At 34.2% G+C, this 13,828-nt stretch overlaps 2 protein-coding genes across 6 annotated transcripts; one reads left to right on the top strand and one right to left on the bottom strand.

Annotated features, from left to right (window-relative positions):
• Nucleotides 1-941: 941 nt before the first annotated feature.
• On the top strand, nucleotides 942-7,684 carry LOC126660403 (uncharacterized). 5 transcript variants are annotated; one of them, XM_050353882.2, is made up of 11 exons: nucleotides 942-1,293; nucleotides 1,602-1,658; nucleotides 1,938-2,015; nucleotides 2,345-2,398; nucleotides 2,847-2,929; nucleotides 3,716-3,815; nucleotides 3,907-3,969; nucleotides 5,406-5,678; nucleotides 5,809-5,869; nucleotides 5,964-6,067; nucleotides 7,379-7,684. In XM_050353882.2, exons 1-10 carry the CDS (start codon nucleotides 1,051-1,053, stop codon nucleotides 6,056-6,058), a joined length of 1,107 nt encoding a protein of 368 aa, XP_050209839.1. In that variant the 5' UTR covers nucleotides 942-1,050; the 3' UTR covers nucleotides 6,059-6,067; nucleotides 7,379-7,684. The 5 variants fall into 5 exon arrangements, with proteins under 5 accessions (XP_050209839.1, XP_050209840.1, XP_050209838.1 ...); XM_050353883.2 differs by lacking the exon at nucleotides 7,379-7,684 and adding an exon at nucleotides 6,194-6,368; XM_050353881.2 differs by lacking the exon at nucleotides 7,379-7,684 and adding an exon at nucleotides 6,139-6,368.
• LOC126660402 (uncharacterized) lies at nucleotides 7,267-13,297 on the bottom strand. The gene is made up of 8 exons (XM_050353879.2): nucleotides 13,163-13,297; nucleotides 12,167-12,845; nucleotides 11,981-12,058; nucleotides 11,133-11,376; nucleotides 10,699-10,795; nucleotides 9,500-9,617; nucleotides 8,507-8,917; nucleotides 7,267-7,593 (listed from the first exon to the last, which is right to left on the bottom strand). The coding sequence occupies exons 2-8, from the start codon at nucleotides 12,830-12,832 to the stop codon at nucleotides 7,399-7,401; spliced, it is 1,809 nt and encodes a 602-aa protein (XP_050209836.1). The 5' UTR covers nucleotides 12,833-12,845; nucleotides 13,163-13,297; the 3' UTR covers nucleotides 7,267-7,398.
• Between the last annotated feature and the right edge of the window lie 531 nt (nucleotides 13,298-13,828).

Raw genomic sequence — 13,828 nt, 5'->3', positions numbered from 1 at the left:
TGGTCGTAAATTATAATTGTATTTTAGAAAGCAGAGCGCAGATATCAATTTCTTATGACGTACGTGCTCTGTTTCCAATACAATATTAAAATGCTATAAACCTAAGACTTATACCTCTTTAAATAACTGGTCAAAACATTTTAGAAAAACACGCAGCTTTTCAAACATATACATATATAGTAGTTCATATAAGAGTTTATTAAAATATAACTGAACTACTCGAATCAGAAAAACTGACTCCCTGATATCCAACTACTTGCAGCTCTAGAGATATAGACGACGATTTCTATAATTATTGTGAAAGTCTGACCTCGTCTACAACCTAAATGGAAAATATGGGGGGGGGGGGGGGGGGGGGGGGGAGGGGTCAGAAATATAAATATTTATGAGGTGAGTTCACTTTACTAATGCGTTTTAAATAAAATAAATATCACATATATCAAAAACCATTCATAATACATAGCCAAGTATTCAATTCGATCGAAACGTTAATCCAAAGTACACACTTTATACTCATACCGAACCATATCGTATCGAATCAAATCAAATCAAACTTAATCCAAGTGGCATGGTCCCGAAATATCAACCGGGTTACCAATACCCGGTGACACAGTCCCAAAAAATTCCACGGAGTTACCATTACCACTACTTAATCCAAAATTGTGAGTCCCGGAAATCTCACCGAATTACTCACTAGATATAGGTCTCCAGAGTATTCTCCACCGAAATTCCAGTCCCGAGAGCTTCTACCGAGTTGACTAGTATCTAACAAAGTATGTTCAACTTATACTCTTACAAATCACAAGACACGAACTATTAAATTAAATATAAAAATTAGATAAAGACTATTAAAAAATTAAAATAATTTATTATAACAAAAAATAAAAGAATATATATAATGTTTTAAAAGTGCATGACAATGTGTATTTAGGGCAATTATTATGAGGCTATATTGGCACCTAGCAAGTCACTAACCCCTAAACCCTCAACATTGAGCAAGTTACGTTTGGAAGGCGAGAAAACATAATCCTGGAAAATTAAACCCACCAAATGACAGAAAATTCGAAACATAACCCATCTTTTGAATCTCCAAATAGACCTTCAAAGATCCCAAAAACTCAACAAAATCCCATTGAAAACAGCCAAGAAGAAGAAGAATTAAGCTTTGCTGATAAATCAATGAGCCCCAATCCAAGACTTCAAAGATACTTAATTGCTGTTGAATACATTGGCACTAAATTCTCTGGTTCACAAAACCAGCTTAATGTCAGAACTGTTGTTGGAGTTCTTGAGGTAACCAAAAATATTCAAACTTTTTTACTTTCAGATAAAAGTTTGAAACTTTTTGATTGTTGGGCTATTGATTTCTTGTACATAATAACTTAGGTAGCACGGACACTTCATTCAATCAACTCAATTAAGGTGTCCCATTACGCTAACGCGTCGGACACTTCACATTTCCGATACGAAACTTCATTTTTTTAGATAGAAACATTAAAATAACACGGTTTCGCCATGTCTGTGCTACCTAGATAATTACTTCTGCTATGCCATGAGATCATAATCAATTAATTATATTTTTTTATTAATGATATATGTAGGAGGCATTTTGTAAATTTATTGGGCAGCCAGTATCAATCTCATTGTCCAGCAGAACTGTATGTCTAATTCTTTTTTACTATGATCTTTTTAATTTTATTGTTGGATTTTTAGTTTTAGTATGTAAGTGTGATGTGAGCACTTAAAGTATGAAAACTTCAGGAGCTTTAAATGGATTTACAACCTCAGTAGTTTTTTGTATAAGGAAAATGTGGTGAATGAATTATAGAACTTTAAGAAAAGTTATCTAATTCATTTAAAGAATCGATATATTTCATTGTTGCATACTCGTTTTTCGTTTTGGGATGTGATAGATGCTTAGTTTCAATTATTTGTAGGATGCAGGAGTTCATGCTTTATCAAATGTATGCCATGTTGATGTCGAACGCATAAGCAAGAGGAAGCCAGGTGAAGTGGTATGTTATGCGCTATTTAGTCAGTTTTTGGTGGGAGTTTTCTAGATTTGGCTCTGAATTTTTAATCTTTGTGGCCGCTGGAACTTCTTGGGAAATAGAAATTGTTTGTGCTTATATTATTTTTTTCAAGAGACCTTTAACTTATGAATGGAGGGTTAAACAACATAATTGGAACACATATATATGCTGAGGCGTGCCCAGTTGTTTGCCTATTCCGTTGGCACTGAAATTTCCTTTTTTTAATAAGCGGTGAATGTGCAGATTTTCATAAATTTAAGCCGAGTGCTGTGGTTATCTAATGGTAGTTTTCTCTTTGCATGGATATGCAGTTACCTCCTCATGAACCAGCAGTCGTTAGAAGAGCTGTTAACCATTTCTTACAGGTGCTTTTTCTTATGAGTTACATGTAATATAAATTTAGGTTCTCCTTACGCATACATTCTGTTTCTCACCAAGTTTTTGAATACATATCATAAACTTGTACTCTAGAGACATGTTCTCCTGACAAAACATGTCAATAAATGGCAACTTGACTTTTTCCAATGTCACTTGGTATGGAACCAATCATGTTACTTAATTATCTTATGATTTTGCTTTTCATCTGTAAATGCTACTACACTATTATGTTGATTAGTTGTCACCATTAAGATTGTACAACTTTCTATTTGTACCCATTGGGATTTCTTTTTTATGATTTCCTTCGAGTTTTACTGAGTACTCATTATGAAGAGTGGCCTCAGGCTTGATCTGAATTATTTGTACACATGTTCTAGTAAAATTCATGTGTTAGTTTACAGTAGCCTCTGACATATTTTTGCTTTGGTTTGCCAGAAGAATGAAGGCGACATTACGTTGACTGATGTTCGATGTGTTCCTTCCGACTTTCATGCAAGATTTAAAGCTAAAGAGCGCACGTAGGTATTACTGCATATAGATTCTTGTTTTAGAAATTGCATCAGAATTCTAGGCATATCTTTGCAAGTACAATGGGATATTCATTTAAGACTGGTTTTGTAAGTAATGAATGACCACGGTGCAAGAAAGAAAAATTACTAACAAATTTCCTGTTAAGATACTTAATTTTTTGTTGTTGAAAAATTAAGAGTTTGGTCCATCCAACAATTAAAATGAATACTTTAACCCCTCTAGCAAATGATTTTGGCTCCATCCTTGTACAACATTCAGAAGTGAGGAGTTTAGGGGAATGAACTTTACAAATGTATGGTGTCCTTTACTGTCTCAAACACAACCCTAAATAGACACGGGTGGGCAAAAAAATCGGCCGGCCGAATTAACTGATCGAACGGATGACTTTAGGGCTGGTTCAGTTATAAATTTAGGTTCGGTCGGTTCGGTTTTGATATAAAAAAGATTTCGGTTTTCGGTTATCAGTTCGGCTTTAAATTTAAATTATCCAAATTAACCGAACCGACTGAATTACTGACCTATTCGAGCGGGTTCAGTTTTGATTTGTTTTTTCCTTCTCTTATTCGGTCAATCAGTTAATTCGGTTTGAGGATTGTTTACTTGGTTTCGACCAAACCGACCGAATGCTCACCCGTACTGATAGATGTTGTACTAAACATGCTACTATAGGTCGCACGTTATAATTTTATCTATGGTTTGATGCACCGCTCTGTATGAACTTGTACCTCACATTGTATGTTTTTTAAGTATGTGATTGGTATTGTTATTCTTAGGTACTTCTACCGCTTGCTTTCTGGACCCGAGCCTTTGTCTACCTTTGAGAGAGATCGAGCATGGCATGTACCTGAGGACCTAGATATTGTTGCTATGCAGGTTAGCTTAGTATTATGAACAATTTCGGTGGCTGTGTTTTCTTCATTTATCTATTCCGTCGAGAAAGATCAAAAACTAGGTCTCTATGTAGGAAGCATGCAAAGTTCTTGTTGGGGATCATGATTTCAGCTCATTCAGGGCATCTGGTTGTCAGGTTGTTCCTTGTCTCATAATTTAATTTATATTTTTACTTGTTCCCAACTTATTTGTTCACGAGCAAATAGTTTTGAAAAAATAACCTCTTTTCCAAGTTGGTTGTCGCTGCTACGTGGCGGATTAGCTTGATTTATTCAGCGCAAGTTGCAATAATCAATAGAGTTAATTCCAATAAAATACTAAACATTTGCGGTTTTTGGCAGTTATAACCAAACCTTTCAAAATCGGCTAGTTTAGCCCATTTTGGAATATTTGAAACCTTTTCTAGCCATTCGTGAATTAAATCGAAAAATTTGTCATTTGTGAATGGACTAAACTAGCCGATTTTGAATGATATGGGATATTCGAAACCTTTTCTAGCAAAATCAATCAAAATCGCCTAGTTTAGCCCATTCACGAATGCAATTTTTTTTTTTTAGTTTACGAATGGCTAGAAAAGGTTTCAAATATTCACCCGCAAATGTTGGCATTTTATTGGGATTAACCATAATTAATATAACTTAAATTGTTTAGTTTTAATATTTGGAGAAATTATAATATTGCATACCAGTCGAGCCATTTTTACCCTTTATATTCATCAAGGGCCTAACCACATTTGATAATCATCAATCTACAATAGTTACAATAGCATTAGGTCCAAACCAATGATGAAATCATCTGAAGAAAATGCTGCTAACCAATATTTCTTGTTTTCATTTTTCTTATTTATATTTGGTTTTCCTCTACTTCTTTGTTGACTTTCTGGAGCAATTTAAGGATATTTTCGGACATATACTGTATCGTTTGGCATGTACATTATTTTATAGAGTGTACGGTGTAGTGTACCTCCTTCATTTATATGCTTATGTATCTATTACTCTCACCATCCCAAATTGATAGGCAATATTTCTACTTTTCTTGTTTCAAATTATATAGTCATTTATTATTTGAATGATTAATTATCATACATTAACCTCATTAATTGAAGTAGAATGTGTTAAAAAGAAAACAAAAATTACTACTATGATTGACAGGATTTTTTGCACATAGTTTAATGGAGTCTAATTTTACTTTTATATTCTTCTATCACTTTAAAGTAATTCATATTTTACTAAAAAAAAGTTCAACTTCAAAACTGATAGTAAAAGAGTGTAAAAGGAGTATAATTTAGTTAAAAATATAATATAAATGAGAATTGTCGATTAGAATGAGAAACCTAAAAGAAAGTTTTGCTTAACTCATTTTATGCAGATAAACTAATTTTTTAATACTTATGTTTATTGGAAAGTGCCGATCAATTTGGAAGGAGTATTATTTTGAATGCCATAATTATGCCGTTCTATCATATTCCTTGTACAGTTTTTAAATATTTTCGTGTAAAAATGTACTTCATAAAGCGAGCTAGCTAGCATCGTCTAAAAGCCATGTAAAATTGTGTACAATGACTAATTACAGGCGAAATCGCCAATCAGAACTTTGGATGAGCTTTCTGTTTTTGAGGTGTCAGCAACTCCGTATTTTCCATCAATCACAGAGAGGGAGCAAAACTGTGGAAATGGGGAAGACTCGTGCTGCAACAAATTTGATAACCACCTGGCTATGGAATCTACTTCCAATACTAATATGGTAAGCGGCTCCAATGGTGTGAACAATATAGGATTTGGAATAAGGAGAAAACACCGTTGCTACGTTGTTACAGCACGTGCTCGCGCTTTTCTTTACCACCAGGTTTGTATTAACCTTTCAGAGTCGTTATACATCTGTTCTGAAGCCCACTGTTTATATGCACGTGCGTACACATAAAGCGAGATGATTCTTTCAGTAATTCATTGACTTAAATTTTCATTAATTATTTCAGGTTCGACTGCTTGTTGGAGTTCTCAAATGTGTCGGCACTGGGAATCTAACAACTTCAGATGGTCTGGTTCTCTTTATGTTTTCCGCATAATAGTATTTGCATTTCACATATATTTTTCCACGTGCTAACGTTGCGTAAAAATTCTGTTGTATCAGTGAAAAGAATACTAAATGCCAAGTCTGTGACTGCTGCAAGCCCCATGGCTCCTGCTTGTGGTCTCTACCTCGGACATGTAAAGTATGATCTGTGATAAGCGCCAGTAAGTTGCGGTTTCTTTAAATTAAGTTATCATCTTCAGCATTTTTGTATCAGTTAATCATTTACGCTCAGTATCTGAAGCTGCAAATAGGATGAAATGTGGTCTAAGATAATCAGCTGTTTGCAGAAAGATTTGAATCTTGTTGTTGGAGTTTCTTCAAGTTGTGCTCGTCTCTGAACGTCAGGAGCTTACTTAACACTGACAAAATTACCAGTTGCATTTTTTGAATATGTGACAATTTGTAATTTTTAAAAAGACATGAAAACTTGATAATAGATGAGAACTCATCATTGTCCGGTCATCATAAGTATGTTAAACAAGCTCCTGAGTACGAACAATTAGTAATCTCGCCAATGTGATGTCTCTTATTTAACGAGTACTAACATAATTGCGAATTTTGGTGCATATGTTTAATCCTATGTATTGATTATTCCGCAAAATATATCTTAAAGATGAAGAAAATATTAATGTTCAGTTTTGAAACAGCTCAATTGTGCCCTGATGAAATAATATTAAATACATTTCAAAGGGCTATAATTGAGCTGTTCTAAAATCTTTGAGGGTATGATCAAACCATAAGTTTATAAATGACTTGTTATCTATAAGAGAATTGGTACAAAATAACTTGTTTCTCTTCTCATGCAAGTCTAAAGTGCAAAAGTCACAGACGACTACTTAATGAACTGACATTTGTATTAAAATAAATTCGGTTCACTTTCAACGACATATTGAACTGGTTCGGTTTGATTTTAGGAGCGAAATGGATGAGAAAAGTAGTCATCCATTGTTGCTACACTAACAGAAATCACAAAATATATTTACAATTTCAGGAGTTCTTGTCTTTACTGTTTCATACAATTCCATCCTGTAAGAGCTCGTGCTAGCTCAATAATAAAGGCTTAAATGCAATAACAAAAATTATAACGTGTTTTGCAGTTTCAATATAGATTTTTAATATTTGCAGTCAAAACACCTTTTTTCAGTTTCTGCAATTCAAATAACCAATTGACAATCCAATCAATCGTGCTGATGCGAAATGCCGAAACTCAAAAATGAAAGGTATAATAAGATATGTTCTGCCGTCCACATCAGCACTGATTGATCGGATTTCCAACCGGTGATTCAAAATATTAAAAAAAAATAGGACTGTTTCAAATGACAAAACAACAAAATTCATTTTAAAATTTCAAAACACGCTATAATTTATAATTTTATTTGCATTTGACCCAATTATAAATCACAAAACCTTCTGAACTTGTCTGTAAGCGTCCATGTCAAACACGCTGCACAATAACAATTTACATGATGCAGGCAAAATTGTGCGAGAGTACCTACTTCAACAAAGTCTCAATAGCAGCATTGATAGAATTTCTACGAGCAGAGCCCTGACGAGGAGCCAGTGAGTGAGGTCCGCTCCAAACAGATGTACGACTGTCAGGGAAGAGAGTTTGGCATAAACTGAGAAGCATGGGATTTTCTGGGAACTTATCAAACATTTTAGCCTTCTGCTGCCTTTCTCGTGATTCCTGTGAAATGAAATCGCACATTATTTGCAGACGTTCTTTTATGCTGGCTTCAAATTTATCTCTAAGAGAAATAAAATGCTTGGTTTTTGCACATTAAGCTCGATTTCTATCCACCAATTTGCATTTGCTCCTACATGTCTTAAAAAATTACTAATGTAATAAAAACACCTAATGGCTGCGATTTCTCCGTCCAGCCTTCCTTCCCCCACAACCCAAATAAATTAAGAAAATCAAAACAAAATAGGTGAAGAAAATATCAAAATGAGTAATTCTGTAAGCATCAATAAACGTATCTACAAATGGGGAACTAAGAGCTCAAAGTTTCTCAAGGTTCCACTCATGTTTTTGATGTTTACACTGAAGTTTTTATTTTTTTAAAGCTATAAAGATGTTCACCGACTTTAAAGTTATAGAAAAATCTTAGTAAGCACTTAGGATGAAGAAGTAGAAGACGCATACAACAATGAGCTTCACGGTTCATAGGTTACTGGGAATCTTGGATATGACTCGAACATAAGGTTTTGTGAATTCAGAAAAACTACAAAATCCAGTATGGTACGCATCCAGAAACCTTAGCAATCCTTGTCATGGATAGGCCTATTTAACCCACTCACACATGGTATAAACTTTTCATAGTAATTACCTTCTACTTTGCAAACATAATCATCTGGGATATATTAATTATCCATAAAACGGTAAATTTCATAGCAGTAGTGAGGATGCGGAAATAGACCAGGTCAAACTTAACAGTTTTGTAGATCAAGAAAATGCTAAAAGGGTCTGCTCAATCGTCCTACATTTACTCACCCAAACACGCAAGCCTAGGTTCTCTGTTACATGAATATGCAAGCAAATCTAACTCAGCCACTCACATGAACATTAATCACATTAGAAAATTGTTATAGGTAATTACCTTATGCTTAATTAGCTGAACTGCTGCAGTGCTATCGTCATGCAGCACTATTACATCCCCCTTCTGAGAATTTCTTTGGACCGTTGTAGCTGAATCCTCTGCTGTTCCAGGCTGAGATTGTTGATTAGGCCCATCTCCTGATCTATCAGCAAAGTCAGATTGCTCCGATGCTTCAACTTTGTCTTTCTTTTCAATGTCCATCTCATTTTCCTCCTCCTCCTCATCTTCCTCTTCATCTTCGTCTTCCACCTCCTCAGGCTTCTCTTTTCTCGCACTGTATTGCTGCTCGGCATCCTCTATTCTGATGTCCAGTCCCTTTTCTCCCTCAGCATCTGCATCCGGATCTAATGATTCATCCATATTGGATGATGTATCCCCACCAGCAGGGCTTTCCATAATAAGTGAAGATCCCTTCAAGACATAAAGATGAGAATTATCATTTCCGACCTTCTTACTTCATAACATGCATTTTGTTCTTATAAGCAGAGGAAGAAAACAATGAAGAGTAAATGAAAACATGAGGGTGCCAATTTGTGACAGCGTGCATATCCAACAATTGATAAATCATGTACAAGACAAAATAAAAAATGAAACAAACATTTCAACATAATTAGGAAGAATAATTTTACAGACGCTAGTCACTGTTCCTTTTCCTTTAATAAAATGTAGTGCTTGGGATAATATGTAGACTAAAAGCATTACACATAACAACAGTGTCAAAATATATATCAAAGATTTGTTCCTAAATTACGACAAAAAAGCGCACCCCAAGGTTCAACATATAAGTGTCGGAACCTTTTAAATAAAGAAGTTTTTAACCCAAAATTTTAGCACATGTATGAACTACAGATGTTTGATAATTAATTTGGCACCATGTCAACTGAGTATGGTTATAAGACATGAATGTATCGTCACATTTTAACATCCAATTAGCCTAAACAAGCTCGGGATTAAATATATGGCATCGCTCGATAGTCTAAAAACAAAGGTTACCTCCTGCTTTAACTCTTGAGCAAGTTTTTGATTAGCAAGTCGCTCACTTTCTTCACGCTCTCTTCTACGACGCTTTAGAACGCATATGGCACATAGGCAATCAGATTTGTGACGCCTTCTGCAAATGAAACAATTGTGGAAATCGAAACTAAGAGTATACTCGAACACAGCAGCAGAGCCGAACAGAAATTTATGCCCAGTGCAAACCCCAGAGAATATGCCAGCAATTCTTAAGAAAAACTGTCAAAGGAAAGAGGATAAACTATGGGCACATGAAAGCCACTAGATGTATCACAACTTTTTATTCAACTTGCTTCTCATCACTTACCAATTAAGTTATACTCCCTCCATTCCTAAATACCTGTCTTTCTAGAGTTCTAAAAAATTTGCATAATATATGACTTCCTAGGAATTTCAAGATATTACATTAATTTTTACCTGAAATAACCTCATTTATTACAATTAATTTATGAGGACTTCTAAATTTATTTATATTTTCATGTTATTTCTCCTCCCAATAAAATACATTTACTTTTTGTTGAAATTTATAAAATGAATAATTGAATGAGCAATGAATAATGAGGATAGCCTAGTAATTTTATCATGGAAAATGCTATTTAACCCACCATTTTGTACCACCTTCATTGTTCCTCCTTACGTGGCAGCATTTAATTCGTCAAATCCACCTCCAAAAGTGTATATCTTAAATTTCAACTTTTAATTCATCCACTCTTTTAATGCCACATAAGGTGGGTTAAAGAAGGTGAGTTAAAAAGGAGGGTTATATAGCATTACTTATTTTCTTAATTTGTGTGCTTTCCTCTAGAAAGACAAGTATTTAGGAATGGAGGGAGTATTAACTAACAGTCAAATAAAAAAATTACATTGATTAAAATATGAAACTGTATTTTGAACATCAAATCACACATGTGAACAAGTTAAAATACATGAAAATTACTTTGAGCCTAGTAAAACAACATAAAAGAAATGGACACTAATAAAATAGAACTTGCAACACACTATGATATGTGCAGTTGTGCACTCGTATAGTTTCCAACTGGATTGATCAGCTTCTGTATACCATAACATATAATCTAGGCAGCACAATCAATCTAAAGTGTTCCCAAAGTATGTCTAGAACAAAGCAGAGAAGTTTCTAAGAGATAACAGAGAAAAACAGATAACACGAAGAGACATACCCATGACGCTTTTTGCCCTTCTGTTTAGGATGGCCACTTTTATCATGCCCCTGACTAGAAGCTCCAACATCTTCCCCTTGAGCACCTTCAGCACCTCCTGGTACAATACAAATGTACATTGCTCAGATTGCCATAGGAATAAAGTTGATCGGCAACAAAAACCATAATAGGCATGTTGCATGTATTGGCCTAAACCCTAAAGAATCTTAAAAAAATAAGAAAAGCAACATGCATTTTTTATAAATCCTATTTCAGCCGTGTTAGCACATTGCATAAATACAGCTATAATAAATTACCAAAATTATCATTTGGTAAAAGATTTTTTACTCAGGGACTCAAGTTAAAATAATAAATTGGGTCCACTAGAGCTAGAATCAAAGAAATAATTACAAAAATAAAAGTGAAGAGGAAAAACAAAATGCTGAAACCCTCACCACTAGAGCTTCTTATTTGTTCAGTAAATAAACCAGCTGCTATCCAGTACTTCATTAAATTCTTCTTAACCCGCTTCATGAGGTCCACTATATAGTCACCTTTACTGTTATACTTGAAACAATTATTCCAAACATATTGAAGATCTTGGTAGACATCCTCTGAGTTCATATACTTGTCACCCCTTTCAAGATTGTTGCATATTGTTCCGAAATCCATTGGTGTATCAATGACCTCAAAATAATCCTGATTTTAAACAATACAACCCAAAAGAGAGAGAGCATACATGTTATTTAATCGTTAAGAAGATTGTCAATCTCAAAAACTTTATTTTCAATATCCAGATATATGGAATAACTGTTCCCATTAATATCCGTAACTAAAAAAATTTCATCCGCGCTGAAATTCGGATGTCCCTGACGAAAAAATGAAAAACTCTAGCATCTACAACATGTGTATGGGCCTTAGTAGTTCTAGCAGCATTAAACGATAGTTGTGACTAAGTGATATACAAACTATTTCTTCTTGTGTAATATCGTTGATTGCAAAATCCTAGGGTACGAATGAAGGCGATTATTAAAAAGAAACAACTGGAGAAGAAAATAACGGATAGACAAGCACATAAGTAAGATTATTACTCCTAAGTGCATATTTCCCTGAACAATCAAAGACAAGCAGCAGCTTTTGCCCAATACATTACAGGAGATTGATTATGAAACATGTTAATTTCCCCCAATAAACCTTAACATGAAAATTTCTTTAATCATCGAGTCATAGAAGAATTAAAAATTGTGCTACCAACAAACATAAAATCAGGAGCGATCCAACTGCAGAAACTACTAATACTTACAGGTATTCCGAGAGCTTCAGGATTCACAGGAGAATTGAAGGGTTCAGCTGCATCCATTTTCATCACCTTCTTAATCACCTGAAAAAGATGAAGAAAAACAGCATTAATTCCAGTAAAACACATACTACACCTGAAAACCTAGTTAAAAGGAAGCAAAACAGCAACCACTAAAGAATACCAGCATACCTCCAAAGCAGAATCTAACTCTTGCTTGTTATACTGAGATTCCTGGCGAGGCGTCCTCGGTTCATTTTGTTGTAAACTCTCGCCCTGTACCGTTCCAGCAATGCCACTCTTCTCAACACTCAAACCACTGGCTACCTTAGCCGAAGATGTAATCTTTATACTCGTCCCAGTTTTCTTCAACACATCTCCAGAAACACCCGCTGCTTTCACTTCAGAAACAGAGTTCCCAGAATCTTCCATCTTATCCCTCGCAACACTTTGCTTCTCCAAACCCAACTGCAAGCTACTCTTATCCGTATCACTTTGCGACTCTAATGCCTTCGAAGTCCTGAGCTTAACCTTAACACGTCCAACTGGCTTCACTGGGCCAGTCTTGTCAACCGACCCATCATTATTTACACTAGCAAGATTCAACGGCTGATCTGTACCCGTGGAGGAAGGCGTATCAACCTCAATTCGCCGCTCATATTCCTCTTCATTATTACTAGTATTATTACCATTACCATTACCATTACCATCACCATCATCGCCGTTATCATCATCATCATCATAACCCGAATTATCATCCTCGATTAAAGTGACTAAATTTGCCGCAACTGCCTCATTTTTCGCAGCTTTAAAAGGACCCTTTTTCTTGCCTTTCTTATTCCCCCTCTTTCTCTTCATAATTATATACTGACTACATAAAAATACATAAATTGAAACAGCTAATTAATCTCATAATCTTACAATTGAATACATAAATTTTCAAGAAAATCAAATATGAAATTAACAAACAAAACCCTCAAAGCTGATAACTTTACATTACAAAGGATAGAGTAACAATAACCCATTAACATAAAGTTCAAAACTTTTAGTTATTAAATAATAAAAACACAGAACCCAGTAAAAAAAAAAACTAAAATTCAGTTCTGCAAAAGAAACAAAACCCTAGAATCAACATGGCCAAAGTTGATATAATAAGAGAAATTAGAGAGTTGAAAAAGGGCGCCATACCTTATTTTTATTTAAATGAGAGATTTGGAGCCAAATAACGGTTTTTTTAATTCAATTTAATATTAATTAAGAGATTATTTTTGTAGGAGAGGGATTTGATTTTCTTTAGGGTTAAGGCTTTTTCTAATTTTACGAGGATATAATTTGGGGATTATAAGTTAAACCTGTGAAACAAGCGACGTCGTTTTATCGGCTAATTAATTTATGGAGAAGATTCAATATTGGCGCTTGATGTTTTATTCATTCTTATAAATCCCCTATTTGATTTCGGAAATTACAAATAAACACATCTAAAATAGGGGATTAATGTGTTTCAAAATATAATTAAATTTCTTTCGGTACATTTTCCCCTATATTTGGTATACTTTGACGTATTTAATTTATGAATTAATTTTTTTTTCGTATTCAAAATAATAATTTAATTTATAATTGAATTTTTAATAATTTTCAATGAATTATATAAATTTTTGGCAGATATAGCAATATTATGTAGATTTTTCGATAATTAGATAAATTTAATAGAGCAAATTATTATAAGACTTTTTACATTTGTTATAATTCACATTTTAGTCACTCCTATTTGAAAATCAAACGATATGACCTAGATCTCACTTTTGTTTTTTTTCAATGATTTAGCCCTTATGTCCATTTTTGATATTAGTCAAT

The sequence above is a fragment of the Mercurialis annua genome, linkage group LG8 (genome assembly GCF_937616625.2).
Source record: "Mercurialis annua linkage group LG8, ddMerAnnu1.2, whole genome shotgun sequence".
Lineage (NCBI taxonomy): Eukaryota > Viridiplantae > Streptophyta > Magnoliopsida > Malpighiales > Euphorbiaceae > Mercurialis > Mercurialis annua.
This window is presented reverse-complemented; position numbering and strand designations above follow the sequence as displayed.